The sequence below is a fragment of the Gekko japonicus genome, unplaced genomic scaffold, assembly GCF_001447785.1.
Source record: "Gekko japonicus isolate JY-2015 unplaced genomic scaffold, Gekko_japonicus_V1.1 scaffold425, whole genome shotgun sequence".
Lineage (NCBI taxonomy): Eukaryota > Metazoa > Chordata > Lepidosauria > Squamata > Gekkonidae > Gekko > Gekko japonicus.
In genome coordinates this window covers 74,618-94,274 of record NW_015176464.1, presented here as the reverse complement: position 1 = coordinate 94,274, position 19,657 = coordinate 74,618, and the positions used below count along the sequence as shown (strand labels likewise).

The window sequence follows — 19,657 nt, the reverse complement described above, 5'->3', positions numbered from 1 at the left end:
ATCTCTGGCTTTGACAATCTGAACATCTCTGCAGAAAAGAAACACACTGAACCTAATACTCAGATCACAGGAACACACCGAAATATTTCTCTGTCCAGCCTGCCTATTTGCTTACCAAGTACAGCTGAAGTCTTTATTAGGTCTGACAGAAGCCTGGCCCCAATTCCATTTCAAATTAAGCCAAGGGTGTCAAGCCCCCTGGAGAAACTGAACTGAAGCCAGATAAAAGGGATCTGTTAGTAGTCATGTGCAAGGTTAACTGATCTATATGTTTTAATTGTGATAATATCATTCCTAAACACATCTTGAAATAGGAATGCCAGCCTTCAGGTGGGACTTGGGGATCCTCTGGAATTACAGCTCATCTCCAGATTAAAGAGATCAGTTCTCCTGGAGAAAATGGATGCTTTGGAGGGTGGACTCTGTGGCATCATACCCCACTGAGGTCCCTGTCTTCCCCAGACTCCTCCCCCAAATCTCCAGGAGTTTCCCAATCTGGATCTGGCAACCTCACCCCCCTGTAGGTGCCGAAGGGGGACCTGGCAACCTTATCTTGAAATGAGATTTCCCTATTTGATATTCATCCCTTGCCAAAAGGTGGCCATTTCTGATTTTATCTCCTATTGATGCCTTTAAGTTTAATGCCCACCCCCAGCAATGGCTGGCTTCTCTAAAGTTCATGAACACTTCATTTAGAATAAAGGTTTTGCCTTGTTCGATATCAGTGTAAACAAGAGATTTCTGCCCCCATCCCCAAGCAAATGAAGTCTGAAAAAGTGAACCCAGGCAGACAGTTGACTCACTATTAGGTAACAGCCTATTTTGAGAGTGACATGGTGGATGGCCAAAAGAGATGGGGCTGTTTCTGCCCTAGTGTCATAGATATAGCTCTCCCTCCCATGTACATTCACTTGGCACTGAATCTCCTAAGTTTCAGCACCAAGTTAAAACATTTTTAAAAACTCAGTCCTTTTTGCTGACACAGGTTTTAGCTGACCTTCCTTAAGAGCCTATTCACCTTAATACTGAAAGTTAAAAACCATATTTACTGTTATAATGCTTTAGTGTCTTTTACTGGTCATTATGACTTGCCAAATTGTTCTTGCTAAAGGATTTTTATGCCAAATGATACTTCATCGATACTTTTGCTGTTGGATGTGTTGGAAGTTTTAGGATTCCACTGTCAACTGCTTTTTCTGTTTTATTAGTTCTCCTAGGAAACGGGCAGAGCAATCCTGAGGGTGGGGGCTGAAAATGCTTGTTGGAGCAACTGAGCTGCCAGCCCTGGTGCCAGTGTGGCTGTGGGTGGCTCAGGGTGGAAGTGGACAGAGTCCTCACTCCTTGCCATGGATTCCAGTGCAATAAAGTCTACATTATATCACAACTGAGTCTCTACTGCTTGGTTTCTGCCACATGACAGAAACGCCACACCCCTTCCTGCCCCATTCCCTCCCTACCCCATCCGCCATTCCCCCTGTGGGCTTCCTGAGGGGTCGTAGTGATCCGCCATACACAGCAGGGACCCAGCTGCACAGACAGGTTCCCTTGCTCACCTCACTGGCTTCTGTGTGAAGGGGGGAGGGGCCAGAGGCAGTTAGAGCGAGAGGCTGGACCTGGGTGACCCAGATTCCACTCCTAGGATGTACTCACAGGAGTAACAGGATTGCCCGCTGAAATACATTACGGTATAAAAAAATGTTGCTAATAAAATGCGGAACGGATTCATTAAGGACTCTGGGCCCAGACAGACTACTCTGGGACTGGAATGACAGCCCCTAGAGTGGAATGACAGTCCCTTGCAATACAGTCTATGCTCTGGGACTGGAATTAGAGGTCGCAGAGTGGAATGACAGCCCCTGGGGGTAGCAGAAGCAGTCTCTGGCACTCAGGGGGGGAAGGCATCTGTGCAAGTAGCACTGAGGGAGCACGGGATCATGGGAGGTCCCTGAGCCAATGGGGAGAGCCACTGCAGAAGGTGGACTTGAAGTATTTTGGGGGGAGGTTTGGGAGGACTTAGCCATGGGACATGCTGCCTTGCAGGAACTACATATGCCTGTCATCGCCGTGGGCCTCTGTCAGGGGGGCAGGGCGGGAGAAGAACATGGGCGCTCCTGCGCCACCCTTCCTCACCCCCTCTGATGTGCAACATCTGCCCCAGGACTGGCCACTCCTGTTTACCCAAAGTGCCCTGCCTGTCGTGCCACCCCTGCCTCAACACTACACCTCGAGGCCACACTGTGGTGGAATCGTCATGGACATGGCCTCGCAAGCAGCCAACTACACCCCACCCACCCCCACTGCAGCGTAACTTGCCTCTTAGGGAGCTGACTCCCTAACAAACAAAAACTAGCACCGAGGCCCCTGTGTATTAATGTCTGTTTGTAAGCTTATATTTTAAGTAAACCAAATAAACAAACATACCCCTGAACAGTAAGGATAGTGATACAGAGATTGACCAGGGAAGTTCCACCAGGGAAAAACAGATCTAGTTACTGCAAACCAATTAGTGACTGAAAGCTTTCCCCCCCAAGCTCCAGCAACTGGTGGATGTTTTGAAATCCAAAGACAGCCCATGATTTTGACATTCAGCTTGTGAAAGCAACAGCACTGCTTTGACTGAGAAATCATAGCATAAGATTAAGTATTCATTAAGTTTTAGACCATACCTTTGTGTCAAAGGTTTGCAATTTGGTAAGCTTAATACTTTCTATCATATACTTATCTCAGTTTTATTAAACATAATGCTAAGGTGCTTGTTGGTTGTAAAATGGAAGCCTAAAGCAGTATGATCAGCATTCATCAGACAGGGAATGTACCACCAGCACACAGAGCTAGCAAGTCTCATAATTCTCTTCACTAACAACTAATGGTTCTCGCTGACATCCTAGAATGAAAGTTGTGGCATAATGAAAAGCATACCTATGAGCTCAGCAGGTTTATTTGGTCTTTTGTTGATGAAAGTTTCAAAGGCTTCTTTCATGGCATTGACAAACTTCTCATTCTTCAGAAAACAAATATCAATGATATGATCAACTTTATCCTTAAAGTCTAGCAGTTCTTGGACCATGGTTTTGTCTTTTTCTGGATTAATTACAATGGTGCTACCAAATGCCTGTAAAATAAAAACATCGTATCAAACAGAGGCTGGCTGCCATGGACAAACCAGTGCAAGGAAGAAAGTCCATAGAAGTCACTTGAACTGCAGTTACACTTTGTTTTACTGTAAACAGGATCCTTGTGACTTGAACACACATGAACATGTGAAGCTGCCAGATACTGAGTCAGACCACTGGTCTATCAAGGACAGTATTGTTTAATCTGACTGGCAGCAGCTCTCAAAGGTTTCAGGGTAAAGGTCTTCTTTATCACTTAGTACCTGATCCATTTAACTAGAGATGCCAGCCAGAGACTGAACCTAGAATCTTCTGCATGCTCTATCAATGAGCCATGTCTTCTCCCCTACTTGTTAGATTAACATTGTTTTATTCTAGCATTAGCTTCTTCAAACAGAACCCATTTTGTCCCTGGATGGTCCTCACTAGGCAGCCATGTGTAAGTATATGCTCAATGAGGACCTTCCACATGGATCTGTAAGAGGGCTCTATTCTGTGAAAAGATTATGCTAAAATAAAAAACTGTTATTATTTTTTTAATTTTTATTTATGCAAAATTAACAATAATACCAACGAATATATCACTTCAGGCTCTCAACAGAGGTAAATAATATACAAAACAGTGTTAATGTTTTAACTATTTTCAAAACATTAACTAACATCTTTCTATTATCTTACATGTAAGTTTCCATAATATCGTCAACCCAAGTAAATTATATCAACAACTTAAATTCACTTTCAAAAGTATAATAAGGTCTTATAGTAATTATTAACTGGTAAATATTCTCTTCCTCTTTCTCCACACAAAAAACTTATTGCTTTATTGTGTGCGGCAGCCAGATTTGTTATAGCCAAATCTTGGAAATATAATACACATCTCTCCATCTCTGATTGAATAAAGAAAGTATGTGAATTTTGCCTTATGGATAAACTTCCTGATGCTATCTTTTCTAGAACTTTAGGCTCTACTTATTCTAATTTTACTTCAACTTGGTTTCCCTTCTTGGCCTTTTTATCTACCAAAAATGATTAAGAACATAAGAGAAGCCAATGTTGGATCAGGCCAATGGCCCATCCAGTCCAACGCTCTGTCACACGGTGGCCAAAAATACCAGGTGACATCAGGAGGTCCAGCAGTGGGGCAAGGACACTAGAAGCCCTCCCAGTGTTGCCCCCCCAGCACCAAGAATACAGAGCATCACTTGCCTCAGACTGAGAGTTCCTATCTATACCTTGTGGCTAATAGCCACTGATGGACTTCTGCTCCATATGCTTATCTAATTCCCTCTTGAAGCTGTCCATACTTGTAGCCGCCACCACCTCCTGTGGCAGTGAATTCCATGTATTAATAATTCTTTGGGTGAAGAAGTACTTCCTTTTATCTGTTCTAACTCGACTGCTCAGCAATTTCATTGAGTGCCCACAAGTTCTTGTATTGTGAGAAAGGGAGAAAAGTCCTTCTTTCTCGACCTGCTCTATCCCATGCACAATCTTATAAACCTTGATCATGCCACCCCTCAGCTGTTGTTTCTCCAAGCTAAAGAGCCCCAAGCGTTTTAACCTTTCTTCATAGGGAAAGTGTTCCAACCCTTTTATCATTCTAGTTGCCCTTTTCTGCACTTTTTCCAATGCTATAATATCCTTTTTGAGGTGTGGTGACCAGAACTGTACACAATATTCCAAATGAGGTCGCACCACTGATTTATACAGGGGCATTATGATACTGGCTGATTTATTTTCAATTCCCTTCCTAATAATCCCCAGCATAGCGTTGGCCTTTTTTACTGCAGTTGCACACGGTCATTGAGTTATCTACTACGACTCCAAGATCTCTCTCTTGGTCAGTTTCTGCCAGTTCAGACCCCATCAATGTGTATTTAGGATTTTTGGCTCCAATGTGCCTCACTTTGCACTTGGCCACACTGAACCCCATTTGATTACGCTTCAATCTTAGATACAATAAAAATCGTTTATCAGATTGTTATTTATACTATTTACAGCTGTTGATTCATTTCATGTTGTATTCTTACTATGGCTGTTATTAATGTAATGGTTACATAAATTGATTTATATGTTATTGTATCTGTTTATTGATAATGAAGTCTATTTTAAAAAATTAACAGGTAAGACTCCTTGTTGTGTCAAATAATCTACAATAGGATAACATATTTTAATAAAAGTGTCTTTCTGTTTTGTTGTTTGGTTCATATATGGGTTTTCAGCTATCTTTCCTAAAATAAAATATTTCCATAACTTTTTTCTCCATTGCTGCATTGATGGTATTGTTTTATCTTTCCAATAGTAAGCAAGCAATGTTCTAACAACTGAGAGCAAAATTGAAATTATCATATTTATTCATTCAGTATACTTCTAAAAATCCCAGTAATTTAATATTACAGCATCCAATGTAAGAGGCAGTTTGTGATATATAATCCGTTTGATTTCATCCAAAATTTGTTGTGACCAATATTGTTGGACATAAGGGCAGCTTCACCAACAATGCCTAAAGTCTGCTGAAGAGCCACAGCCCTTCCAGCAAAGAAAGTCTATATTAGAATTCATTTTATTCTCTTGTAGCAAAACCAAGCATCTTGTAGCACCTTAAACACTTGCCCCTCAGAATACACTTAACAGTGTTATTACAACCACCTGCACAACGGCATTTTTACGCACTAAGGGTGGACAATATATTCCAGCTGCCCTTAAACTATTCCAGGCCAAAACACTAGCTCAGCTTTGATATGGGACAATGCTCAGGCCACCTTCTTCCTGCTTTGCACCTTTGAAGCTAGTGCAATCGAAATTTTTGAGAGCAGTCTTCCAAATGCCCTGCTGTGTCTCAAATGCGAATTTGTGCCTGGAGACTGGTATGATAAAAGTTGAAGCCAGGGTGTGTCTTGCCTCCATTAACCCTTGGCTAAAGCTAAACTATAATCCCCAGGGCTTAATTCCCTTGATTCTCTGTGACAGTCATCAATCTTCATGGCTAAAGGCAGCTGGTGAGTCTGGGCTTCTCCCCTCATTTTGCTTTGGATATGGGGTATGACCTGGCAAAACAAATTTTAAAGCAAAGGCTGTTGGACACTGAGTGGCAGTCAGATGTAGAGAGGTCACCGACTTATTTGTCCTCAGAGAGCTCTAGATATGTAGTTGCCTGGCCACTTATCTCTCCCAACTGGAGATTCCTAGTCAACAGAAGGCATTTTCCCTTGCCAGATGGCAAGCACTCCCTTCTGCAGCCCTGGAGGGGTGATACCAAAAAGGCTCCCATGTCAGATAGGTTTTGCTCCTGTAGTTCAGGGGAGATTGAAACTATAGAAGATGTATAGTTCACTGCCCTTTTCATTAAGAGATTTGCTCTAAGTTTATTCTTCCTTTGCTTAGCAGACATCTTGGTCATTCAGATTCAGTACTGAGGGGTGACATTCGGTACATGCCAGGATGTTACTTATAGATGAAAACTCACAGGTTTCAGCTCTTAGTGTGAAGTTTTGTGCGGCAGCTTTGCATTATACTTATTCATTTATTTAATTATTGTTTACCCACTGTATTATATCTGTATTTTATTGTGATCTACGAGAACTGTGACTTGTGCTGGTCTATGACCGTTTTAATAAAGATTGGATTGGATTGGCATCTTGTGACTCAACAGGATCCTTGACAACTCAAAGTTTCCAAGAGAATTAAAAGCTCCAGAGTAATTTTACCTGGTATCCCACACATTTTTGACTGTATGTCAGCACACTTGTGAAATATACAAGTGCATATGAACATGCAAAGATGACTTAAAGAAAGTCGGACTATCTGTTCCACAAGTCCAGTATTATTTACTCAGACACGAAGCAGTTTCTGAGACTCGGGCAGAAATCTTTCCATTCCTGTACCTCGTATGCAGGGAAAGTTCCTTTCCTAGTTAACAGGTACAGCATTCCATTGGGCAAAGATTACAACAGGATTCATACTGGTGGCCCAAACAATAAAAAGCAGTAAAAGTCTTGACCCATGAACTGCCCAAGCTGCTCTGAATGTACAATGCAGAGCTGATTCACACAAGTCTGTTGGGTTACAAGACATCACCTGGATGGGTATATAATTTTATAAGTGTTGCCTCCTGACTTTCAGTTAAAACGATGCACAATTGCCTTAAAACATGCCCAGCTCCCTAAAACAAACAAAAACAACAACTCATGGCAACATTCACCATACCACATACTTCCCATACCACTCATCCCACATCTTATTCTGTGTATCAGACTAATGACACAAGCAAATCCCGCCTCTTGGTATCAAGGCATAACAAGCACGTGCTGTTCACTTCAAACCCTTTCTAGTACCAGGATAAGTTCAGGTGGGCAGCAACGTTGGTTTGAAGCCACAGAACAAAGTTTGAGTCCAGTGATGCCAACAAAGCTTTTTTTTTTCAAAGAAGCTAGCATGCACGCAAAAGCTTATACCCAGAATAAAACTTTGTCTTAAAGATGCCACTGGACTCAGTCTTTGATCTGTTTCTCGTACCAAAGCAGACTTAGTCAAACGGATGCAGAAATTGTTGAGATCATTTTTAAAACATTATTCTCTTTATGAAAAGTAGTGAAAATACAAAACAGAACTATAAATATGTGAAACAGTATCAGATTTGTGTAGATAGACACCACGTTACAAAGTTAAGGTTCGAATGCAGCTTAGCGTTTCTACGGATGAAACTACTTCCAACTTTCTTGCGTCCTCCACTCCCACTGCAGCCCCAAATACCTCCTCAAGTTTTGCAGGCAGATATCCTCAGCTGGATGATGAAAAAGTTACTTCAAGAGCGAAAATACAATTGATTTAATATAGTTTTTAATATACTGATGAAAACTTGGCACAGTCCATATTAGACTATTCTGTCCACTCCTTGATCCCATGATTTGTATATAGGAATATTTTCTTTGGCCTTTGTTTTTTAGCAATAAGCCTATTAATAATATTATACAAGAGTCTTTCCTCACTCCAATAAATGTAGGACCTGCTCCTAAGCTGACAGAAAGAAGTTAGTCCCATGTCTGTACCTTTATATATTCGATCCAGTGCTGCAAGAGAACTTGCACGCCACCTTTCACCCTACTGAACAGCTGATACAGTAGAGACAAATCTTGAATTCGGTTTTCATCCAGGAGATGGTTTAAACCTGCAAGTGTTCAATATTAAAGCACATTACAGTTGTTCCAAATCAATACACATTTGTTCAACAAAAACAAATGTTAAATTTCTGCTCAGTTCATAACGCAACAGACCATTTCTTCCCATTACTGGTTTGGCTACAAGAAGTTTGCTAGAACAAAACAAAGGGGAAAAATGGCAAATGTACACTGTTTCTGTTGTTTCTTTTATGGACAAAGGCTGTTGAAAAACAGTATGAATCAGAATATGGAAGGAACTAAATGCATAATTACAAGAGAACAAATAGAAAGCAGAAGTTTCAGCTGACCCTTCTTTGCAGATTTAATGAAAGATTTATTTAACTTCTCACTCAGGCTTCCAAATATTTAGTGAAAACTGGACACTGTAGAATTTGAATTCCTAAAACATGTTTTCATAAAGTTAGCTGTGTGCACACAAGCCCAAAGACAATCCTAAACAAGATCTTTGATCCCTGGCAATATCTGAAACTGTGAGGGTCACACTGTGCCCTCTTTTTAAAAATAAAATGCTCTGATTTCAAAGGGAAACATCCACTTAGTGACAGTATTCCACAATTTACATGCAGCTGTTATGATGTTCAGGCTCCTTGTTCCCATTCTGCACAGTCAGACAGACCAATGTCAATGCATTCATCTTTCCCAACACACTTTTAAATGTGAAATATCATTGCACAGTTAATTCTGAATGGGGCCACAGGGTGCAGATCAAAAAAATCAAAGGGGTCAGGGGCAGACAGGGTTTTTTCCCCCACCTACAAGCCTTGGGGAAGCTCCAGATTTACAGAAAAATATGAAACATGTATACAAAAAACTGTACCACTGAGACCTCATGAGACTACACTGTGAGATCTCTGCAACCATTTTGTGGCTTGTTAGGCAACCTACAACCAACACTGCTGAGAATTTCGTGCCTCAATTGTCACCATGACAGCACAATGGGGGAAGGGGGGAGACGGATGAGGGTGGAGGAGCTTTCTTTTAGCCATATTTCCTCAGGATACCTGGCAAGACTGATTCAGCCCCATCTTCGTAGGGCTTTCATGCTACCACGGTTCGACGTCCTTCCCTCAGCTGTTCTATCGGGAAGGTTCAACAAAATTCCCTATAAAGATAGATTGTGCCCCTGTGGGATGGGGAAAATCGAATCCATTGGACATGTGCTATTGTACTGTAAATTCCACTGTGACATCCGTGTTGTTTATATTGAACCTGTGTTGGACCCCCTTTTGGGCCAATCTGATGAGCATAAAATTAGTTCTTTATTGTCTTCGCATAATATAGAAATTCTGGAACCCTTAGCAAATTTCTTTTATGAGGTATCTAGGAGGAGAGGCTCATATTAAGGCAATTCGGAATGTGATACCCCTCCAGCCTATCTTGAGGCTCTATGCTGCATGTGTATTTGATATTTTATGCCAATAAAGGTATTGTATTTGTTGTTTGTAAGTAGGTAGGTGGGTGGAAAAGTGGCACCAAAGAGGAAACACAAGAGGGAGAGTGGTCATGCGACACATTCCCCCCCCCCCCATAAGTTCTCTCAGATCCCACATTTTTTTAAATAGTGGTGTGTGTTCCTAATGACTTTAGAGAATTAAAAAACTCCTTTCCTCCCAACAGACTTTGTTACAACATTGGTATAATTCCTGAAGAGACTACATTGGTATCATTCTTCACTGGTAGTACTTTTTCATCTGTATCATCCTTCACCCACTCCCTTAACACGTGGTTACTTAATGTATTCAGGTAATCTTACACTAATATTCCTTTAGCAGGGGCACAAGGTTTACACAGGTTTCACCATGTTGCTTTGAACAGCACATTATCTTATGATCACAAAGTGTGATTTATTGCCCGGTATAAGGCAGGGAAGCATCTACTCCTTGCAGAACACAGCAGCTTATCTGCTCCACCTGCCCCCCAAAGGCTTGGAAACCACTTTATCACAAAACAGCACTGTGTAAGCTTTGTTATCCAGCACTAGTGAAGAATGGAGGTTGCCAGTTAATCAAATGTGCCATATATTCAAGCTTACTTTCCTGTTCCACCACCACCTGAAAGAAATTCCCATCCCCTTGGGAATGCCATGGCAACAGCCCCCACACCTGGTAGGACTCTTCTCCTCTCCCCTCAGCCACAGAGACACCCTACACGGCAAGCAGACAAATGGATCACCTGCCAAGTGGCCTCCAAAAGAGCTCACTCCAGACAACTTGAGGCAGACTGAGTCGGAAGGAGGTATCTAAAGATGATGTCAGCTGACAGTGCAGGCTGTGAAAAGCCCTGCCCAGCATGAAAGGTGGGAGCCCACAGAAGTGTGGATGGTGGCAGTGGGGGAGGAAGCTTGCCCTCTGAGCAATGCTAGTTAAGTAACTTTTCTGGATATTCAAGTGCTGGACAACAAAGCGTTTACTGTACATGTTACATTATCATTACATGTAAGCTCTTATCCATATTTGCTTTTCTTTTAGCATCATTCATCTTTACTCAAAAAAAAAAAATCTGAAGACACTGCTGTGACTCCTTACCTCAAGAAGGGAGAATGGGACTTGTGGCCCTCTCCTGATAACCATTCAGTGCTATTTCATGAACTGGGTAGCAAAGGGTGTTAGAAAGAAGCAGCACCTGACCGTGTCATTTCCTTTCAGCACAGGAACTGAAAGCCCCGAAGAAGCAGTAAACAGAAAGATTTCTATAAAGAAAGATAGATTACCTTTCTGTAGAATGGCTGTTAAATGTTCACCTAGTAGCTGTTTTTCTACAGTAGCAATTAGTGGTTTCCTATAGGAAAAATGTTTAGAATTACATTTCTTTGGCTCACCATTAACCATTTTCAAACCAATTGGAACACTAGGAGTAGCTATGCTTCACACAGTAACATCCTAACTATTGGAACAGTGTCATGGTTTACATCATTTTTTTTAAAAGCATGACTCAGTTTGTGTGTTCCCCCCTTCTTGAAAGGGCAGATCAAGAACGAGCTGACAAATGAATATGTGCAACATTGTGGCTCTTTTCGTGCCTTGAAATAAAGCATTTTAACTCTTCTCTATAGATAAGAAGTACTGTTATTTTTAAGCACAATTTTTGAGCTAAATACAATTAATTTACTATTAACACCATTGACATATGTGGGCACTTACAGCTTAGGGGAAGCAAGGGGTGGGAATGGAGAGACAAGGTCATGTCTTGAAAATTTTACCTTCTCAATTGCCATGGGTGAGATAGCAAAGGAAGAGACAAGGGTAGCAAATGATGGAATTATAGCTTGCTTGGTTTTCCACATTTAGTACACAACCCCACACACCAGCATAAAGCAATGATTGGGATTTACACCCAAGGTTACCGCATACTTACTGGGTGCTTTGATCCAAGTATGTGATAATCCTGTCTTGCTCTTCCTCCAAACGTTTGTTGACGTGATGAAGATACTCTGGAACCTGCCAGATTGGGTAAATTACATAGAAAAGTTAAACAAGGGCAGTGGAACTATCCACCAGCTGCCTATGACATAGCTTTCTTGAGAAACAAATCTGGACATGCAAGTCATACCACTGATACTATGCTTCCTGTAAGCCATTCTCGAGGAGACAGAAAATGTCATGGGAGGTACCATTTCACCCTTGAAAATTATAAGGTAAAGAATCTCATAGCTACCATAAGCAACAGGGCAACAAAATACCTCTCTTTCTTGCATTAGCCTCTGTCCTTCTGCTGCATACAGCCGATTAGTCTCTTCCAAAAATCTATGTTCAAAAGAATCCTGATAGATCTGGGGGGACAAACAGAAGTCAATTGTTTTGAAAGAGGCTCCTATAGCTACTCTGATACAGGATTAAACAATGAACTGTGCCTTACTCACCTGCAAATCTGAAAGCATGCTTAGAAGGCTGCGGAGCAAACTCCTGTCAATAGCCTCGCCATTTCTCTCTCTCTCAATCAACAGAAGAATGCCATCAATGGTCTTGTTTTGAACTTTTTGATCACTAATTATATGAGTCCTGAACAACTCTAGCCCCATATCCCTGAAGAAAAAGCAGAAATTTTTAAACACACCAAAATGAAGCAGAGTCCATGAGCATCATTTGAATTATACCAGAAACCATGTTCATTTTGTTCCAAGTGCTAGCCACCTAAGTAGAAGCCTTAGGACCTGGTTGGACATTATTTTCTGAATACTGCACGTGGGAGTGAGTCATAGTTCTTCAGGTACCCATGGCATGAACCATCTACCAAAGTAATGTTTGACTTAGAGGAATACTATTTTCATCTGGCCCTCTGCTATTTGGCTCTGAATTGTATCCAGAAAGAAAAGGGTAAATATGGGCAAGCATGCAAAACAGAAACGTTCTGCCAGGCATATGGTTGAGGCAGTGAAGTTCCCATCAAATTTGGCCTCCCCCAGTGTCTCCCCCTCCGCTACTAACTGCATGGTGTTCTAGCTTTTTACAAACACACAGCTTGCACAACCTCACCTAGATAAACTGTATTAGTGCCTGTGTCACCCTCTGATCTTATCTTGATTGTTTATGAAATTGTTTTAGTAACTATGACATTATTTTAACATGTTGTTACCCACCCCGAGCCTTGCAAATCAGGGGATGGCGGGCTAGAAGTCTAATATAATAAATGAATAAATAATGATATTCACACCTCACATACAGAGCTCAGAAATTCTTCATGTCTGACCAGGTTGTCAGTAACTGTCACTTATACAAGATCTTGTCAGATTTCATATGGACTAAGCAGATGTACATAGCAAACATATATGTTAGAACACTCAAGGGCACCACATTAGTTGTGAGTTATAAAATCTGAGATTTATATCCACACAGTAACACTCATGGGTACATTTATGCATATGAATTATGAACAGTTACATGGATGGAAATGTTAGTAAATACTAAATACTGGGTATTCTTTCAAACAGAAGACAAGCTTAGAGAAATTTTAAAGTATCTCAGCCTAAATTAGTATTTGAAAACTCTGAAAACTACTGAATTAGCACAGGAGGCCCTGTTGATTCCCAATATGCATTACTGGGCATGAATTAATACTGGACACTACTTGATCTTTTAACTGTTATGTAGCCTAAAATCAGCATACACAAACTAATCATGCAAGAAAGTTTCTCAGTTCACAGAGAATTTGCATCCGTCAGTCAAGATAGAAGTGAAGAAAAACTGCTAATCTATATTTGACAGAGTATTTGGAAGTCTAAAAAATATAAATACTATTTTTTCCATTCTCACCAAATTGATGGCAGCATTGAATTTTGAAGTACGTAGGTTCGATCCAGGAACAAAAAGATACTTCTAATCATTATCTGTAATGGGAAAGAAACAAGCCATCAGCTCTGCAACAAATTAAGCACTATGTCTATCACATGTAGGCACATAAAAGTTTATTTTGAGCTCTAATCCTAAACATGTTTTACTGGGAAGGAAATGCTGTTTCAATGAGACATACATTCAAATGTGCCTGCTTACAACAGCACAGCTGTAAAGTCTGACATCCTAGTAGACCTTAGCAACCACCTTCCCCCTTACATTCCTTTATGATTAATAGAGTGCATTTCCCTTTATCGGCCTTTCTATATCTCAAGTTTCAACTTGCAAAACAAATCATCTCACTGGTGACTGCTAGTATGAAACTCCATTCTCCCAAAATCTGAGCCAGAGTACCTCCAAAAGCATTTCACCTTTTGGCTAACATTAATTAAATATAGTTTTAACTGCAGGGGGTTCATTTTATATGCAGTATCTTGATGGGTTTATATTGTGTAGCACTTTATATTGTTGTTATGCAACCCAAGGCTTGGTGATGGATATTTCTACTTCTAAGAAATAAACTGCATATAAGGAGGGATATCTTAACTAGATTACTGAAGTGTATCATTTAATGATACAACACAATGAGCTAAGCGTAAAATACAAGAATAGCCTTCAGGAGGTGCAAATCAGACAACATTGTCAGAATACAGAAAAGCAAAAAGACAAAAATTATGTTCTAAATGCCATTAACTATTTCTGACCTCACAACTAGCAAAAAGGTTATGTTTGTGTGAATATCAGATTGAGGGTTATTTACAAGACTTATTTGCAAGCAATGTAGACACACACACACAGGGTCAGATCCAAAGATCCTGCTGCACAAGCAGAAAGCATTTGTATTCACAGGTGCACTGTGCACATTACCAGTCCTCCCTCCCCACATCTACCTGCACTCCCTGAAAAGTTGTTTAAGGATCCTAGACATTCCAGGCAAGTTTTTAGGGAGCTGCAGGCAGTGGCCCTTGGAGCAAGCTTACATAAGTAGTCTTTCAACTGAAAACAAACCTTACCATCTGTCTGCAATGGTCTTGCCAACATTTGTCTATTTTCTTGAGAAAAAGAACACTGTCCAACGAATCCATGAGGAAGCAGTTAAGAATGTCCTAACAAATTATGATGTGTAAAACCAAAAGGCTAATGACACCAAAGTTCTACACCTTTATTAATTTTGAAAAAATAACTCTAAAATCCAAGCTAAATTTTAAACTGTTTGTATGTTTTAATTTTGGATATGGCCCCTAAGCACAAATGTCCACCTAAAGTCAGCTAAAAGCACAGATACCAGAACTGATAGCTAATATAAGAGGGGACAGTGTTTATCAAACATTTACTGTGGTGCAGCTTTGTTGAAATTGACTGAAGTACAGCCAAATAAGAAACCAGCCTTCCAAGTCAGATGACCAAGTTCAGTATCAACATCCACAACTTATTCTGCCATCTGGTGATGTCACAAGTGTGCACAGAGTCTTGCACACACTCAAGATTTTCCTGTCATTTTCCTTTCAAAAGCTTTAGACATCAAACTGCCCCCCTTGTGCTTAAAAAAAGCAAACAAAAACTCTGAGGGACTGATAAAGGAACAACTCAGAGCAAGGGAAGAAAAAACGTGGCATGCACATATCTCTAGATTGTAGCCATTAGAAGAACAGCAACTGATCAAGAGATTCTTTAGATAGCATAAAGACCCAAATGAATACTTGACTTCTTATTCCACACCATCCCCCACAATAAGAACTCCCAACCAGTGTTCCCTCTAAGCTGAGTTAGTGTGAGCTAGCTCACAGTTTTTTAGCCTCCGGCTCACACATTTTTGTCTTGGCTCAGGGAGGATGGCTTCAGAGCAAACTGATTTATGCAGCAGCCAAATCGCTTGCTCACAACTTTAATGCCAGCAGCTCACAAAGTAGAATTTTTGCTCACAAGACTCCACAGCTTAGAGGGAACATTGCTCCCAACCCCTAAAATTTAAGCATGAACACAGAAGATGTCAAATTCTGCAGTGGATATGGAGTGAGACATTCCTGGGGGAATATAAAAGCTTAGTTATGATTAGAACCTCCTTTTTAATTACAGGGTTGTACATAAATTAGCTCATCACCACTGAACATAAAATATTTATCTTGTTAAAACACTCTATGTTAGTTATAAATTAATATTTTCATTCCTTCTGTCAGTAACTCCTGTTCAAACGTCTGTACTACTTCCTTCCAAACTGGCATACAATCATTTGGCTTTGCACTATCACTTTACAAACAGCCACAGCTTCATTACACAGTCTTGGCACAAATAATGATTCTGGCTGCTTCTTAATCTATTATATTATCAAAATGCTGTTTACAGGATTCCAAAGCTAGAGACAAGCAGGTAAAATTTGTTTCTGTCACATTAATGATTTACTAAACAAAAGGATATTCTCTGAACTGATGAATCTGTGCTTTGATGTGGTCTTCACAAATCTGTCTTAATTGTTTGTACAAATTTGCAGAAATCTTGTAGGAGCAGAGATTTTCAACAGCCTAAAAAAGAACAAAAAGAAAATCAGAGACATAGATTCAGGGCGGCGGGGGCGGGGGGAGTCCATATATAAAAAATGCACACAACATAACTAGCTTTAATCCATATGTGAGATTTTGGAATCCCATCTCTAATATAAATCTACTTATTTATATGATATTTTAAAGAAGAACAAACATCTAAAAGATTTCTTCCTAGATATTTCTGGAATACCTGGGCCTGTCGGATGTTAGAAGAGCTAGCATTTTTCAAATATATTTGTGTGTGCTTGCCTGGAAGTAATGGTTGACTTCTGGCCACCCCTACTGGGAGGTTGGGCGTTTTTCAGAGAGGTAGCTTGATTAGCCTGCCTCTGCATCCCACCTCTGGTATTTGTTGGTCCCCCTCCAACTACTTGCCAGGGCTGGCCCTGCTTAGCTTCTGAGATCTGATGAGATTGGGCTTGCCTGGGCTATCCAGATCAGGGCAACAGCTAGCATTTTTAATTTAATATTAAGCTTTTACATCATCACCTCTAAAAATACTCACAGACCCAACACAAGGCAGTAGTGAACAACACTATTTCTAACTATTAAATTGTCCCTGGGGATAATTTTGAAGATTCTAAGCACATTACCAGCTATGAAAATGAATGATCATATAGGCTTGCTTGAAGAAACACACATGGTTTGTTTTCTATAGCCAAAGAGTATGGTTTCCAAGACTGTATTCCTTTTTGTTCAAGGAGAGTTGCATTCAAAGAGCCACAACATTCGAACAAATTCACTAATGTTCTCCTGCCAGCATTTGCTTCATTCACCTTCTCAGCTGCAGGGGACATAGTTTATGAGGGCGAGACGGCTTTCTCAATAACTCAAAGCGACTTAACTAGGACACCAGAAAAATATTTCTAATGATACTGTCATCCTCTGGAAATAATGCATATTGGTCTAGCACAAGTTCTGCATGGGTACGGCAGGAAGAAGAAAACATGGAGGGTGGAAAGATGCCAGATGTATAATCCTTCCTTTAGCAACAGCTTTTCCAACCCAGCTCAGTTAGCAGGCATTACTCTGTCACATGTGATGGTCTTCAATTAGTTGATCCATCCCCTGGCGCAGAGATCTTATTATACGTGGACACAAGAAAGATTCTGGGAATTTGCATCCATCGGCTATATTCTCACTGTGAAGCTACAATCAGCAGAATGCAATTGCTCGGAGCTTCTCCTACAGAGTCCCAGGAAGAGCTGACACTGGCTGAAGGTGTGAGCCTCCTTGAATATAGACTCCCTTAGAGCTCAATGTTTTTCCCAAAGGGGTCTGCCCTATCCAATCAAGACTAAGAATAGTTCCAAATGTATCCAGGAGGCATACTCACTCAGCATTGCTCCCAAGTCCTTTCATGATGTCCTGCAAACTGGGCACTTCAGAAAGCAAATGCAGCCTCTTTAACAGCAGATGCTGTTTCAAATCACTTGTGGTATTTGGCTACCATCTGCTAAGCTCATCTGTTCAATGCTATACATTTAAATAGGATACCACAACTACTGTATTTTGTACTGATTCAGATAAGTTAAAGAACAAGGATTAGAACAGCCTGCAGCCCCTCCCCTTCACTGGGCACAAAAGCTGAGAGAAGCATTTACTAACCCTATGGTAATATCAACATGAAGCATGTGGAAACGCAGAATACCAAAAAGATCCCAAGACTAGGAAATGAGCAATATTCAGATTAAGAATGCTGGTACTTCCACCCCTACTCTATGCCTTAACTTTGCTTAGCATGGATTTCCTGAAGATTATAGTTCTAGCACAATTTACTTGCTTGTTTGGGCCAAAAAGTGCTCTGGGCAGCATTTTACTCCTGTATGACAGCTACAAGCTACAGAGGTGGTTCAGTACAGTAGCTAAGCAGATCAGCCACAAAGCACCTAAATTCAATTTTCACCTCATTCACTACTTATCAATCTCAACTGCCCCAACTGCAATATAGAGATAATAATCTCCTTCCAACCTTCACCCTAAGAGATGCTGGCTGTAGGGATAGGATGATGTACCCTTCTCAGATACTGGTGTTGTGCAATGCCAGGTCTATTAATAATAGACCCCTGTTCTCCAGAGTTATCTGGTAGAAACAGCAGTCGACCTGGCTTGTGTGATTGAGACCTGGGTGAGGGAGGGTGAAACGGTCGTCCTGAACCAACTCCCCCCCCGTTTCTCAGTCTTCCACCAGTCCCGGACTGATGAGCGGGGGCATGGTGTTACTCATCCGGGACGCTTTCTCCTTCAGGCCACTCCCTGAGGTAAAGACTGCCAGCACTGAATGTGTTGGCCTGGTGTCAGAGGCCGAGGAGAGTTTGGCCATTTGGCTGGTGTACCGTCCACTGAACGCACTGGCAAATGTCCTGCCAGACCTATTGGGAGGCTGTATCTAGCTGGGCCTTGGAGTACCCCAAGCTTTTAGTCCTGGGAGACTTCAATGTCCATGCAGATGATGCAGCCTCCTCTCAGGCCATGGACCTAGTGTCATCCATGGAGGCGCTGGGACTCTCCCAGTTTGTTTCGACCCCCACACATAAAGCAGGCCACACGCTGGATTTTATCTTTGTGTTGGGGATTATGGTTGACTGGATTACTGCTGATGCAGTTCCATGGCCACACTACCTTGCCCTGAAGGCTCAGCTGGGTATCCCTAATCCTATCTGTTTAGGCGGTGAGCAAATTTATGCCTGCCTGCGGAGTCAAATGGACCTTAATACGTTCCAGGAAGCTCTGTGGGATCCGATTCCCTCTGGTGGCTCATTGGATGTGCTAGTGGAAGACTGGTACTCCCGTCTTTCCGAAGCCATTGACAAGGTCGCTCCCCAGCGCCCTCTTCGCCCTCATACCAAACTAGCTCCATGGTATACCTTGGAGCTAAACGAACTGGAAGCCCATTGGTCATCTTCAGGTCCAGTTTTGGACCACTTTAGTCTGCTCTCCCAGGACGAAGTTGACAGGATCCTGGTAGCTGTGAGGCCTACTACATGCCTCCTGGACCCCTGCCCATCGTGGCTAGTTAAAGCCTGCGGCGATGAGGTGCAGACTCCCCTAAGGGAGATTATCAACTTGTTCCTCTCAACGGGAACTTTCCCAGGGGGATTGAAGGAGGTGGTAGTTCACTCTCTCCTTAAAAAAACTTCGTTGGATCAGATGGCCCTTAATAACTACCGCCCAGTGTCTAATCTACCATTCCTGGGTAAGGTGGTAGAGAGAGCAGTGGCATCACAGCTTCAGGTTTTCCTGGATGAGGCTAAGATCCTGGATCCCTTCCAGTCCGGCTTTTGCCCTGCTCACGGGACTGAGACGGTGCTGGTCACCCTTGTGGATGACCTTCGGAGACATCTGTATCAAGGCGGATCAGCGCTGATTCTTGTTGATCTATCAGCGGCATTCAATATGGTTGACCATGAAGTGTTAACCCACCGCCTCGCTGACGTCAGGATATGGGGGTGTCATGATCTGGGCTGTGCCACCAGAGGCCTACTAGGCCCAGGGAG

The 19,657-nt window shown here is 41.6% G+C and overlaps 1 protein-coding gene across 1 annotated transcript in view; it reads right to left on the bottom strand.

Annotated features, from left to right (window-relative positions):
• CUL4B (cullin 4B) overlaps window positions 1–19,657 on the bottom strand; it is a 43,692-nt gene that overhangs the window by 10,477 nt on the left and 13,558 nt on the right. The window contains exons 4-12 of the mRNA XM_015427073.1: window positions 16,036–16,139; window positions 14,634–14,703; window positions 13,543–13,616; window positions 12,153–12,315; window positions 11,973–12,062; window positions 11,648–11,730; window positions 11,004–11,071; window positions 8,162–8,280; window positions 2,920–3,112 (exon numbers count right to left, since the gene is read on the bottom strand). Of these exons, the coding sequence (XP_015282559.1) occupies window positions 2,920–3,112; window positions 8,162–8,280; window positions 11,004–11,071; window positions 11,648–11,730; window positions 11,973–12,062; window positions 12,153–12,315; window positions 13,543–13,616; window positions 14,634–14,703; window positions 16,036–16,139 (964 nt within the window). The remainder of the gene's footprint in view (window positions 1–2,919; window positions 3,113–8,161; window positions 8,281–11,003; window positions 11,072–11,647; window positions 11,731–11,972; window positions 12,063–12,152; window positions 12,316–13,542; window positions 13,617–14,633; window positions 14,704–16,035; window positions 16,140–19,657) is intronic.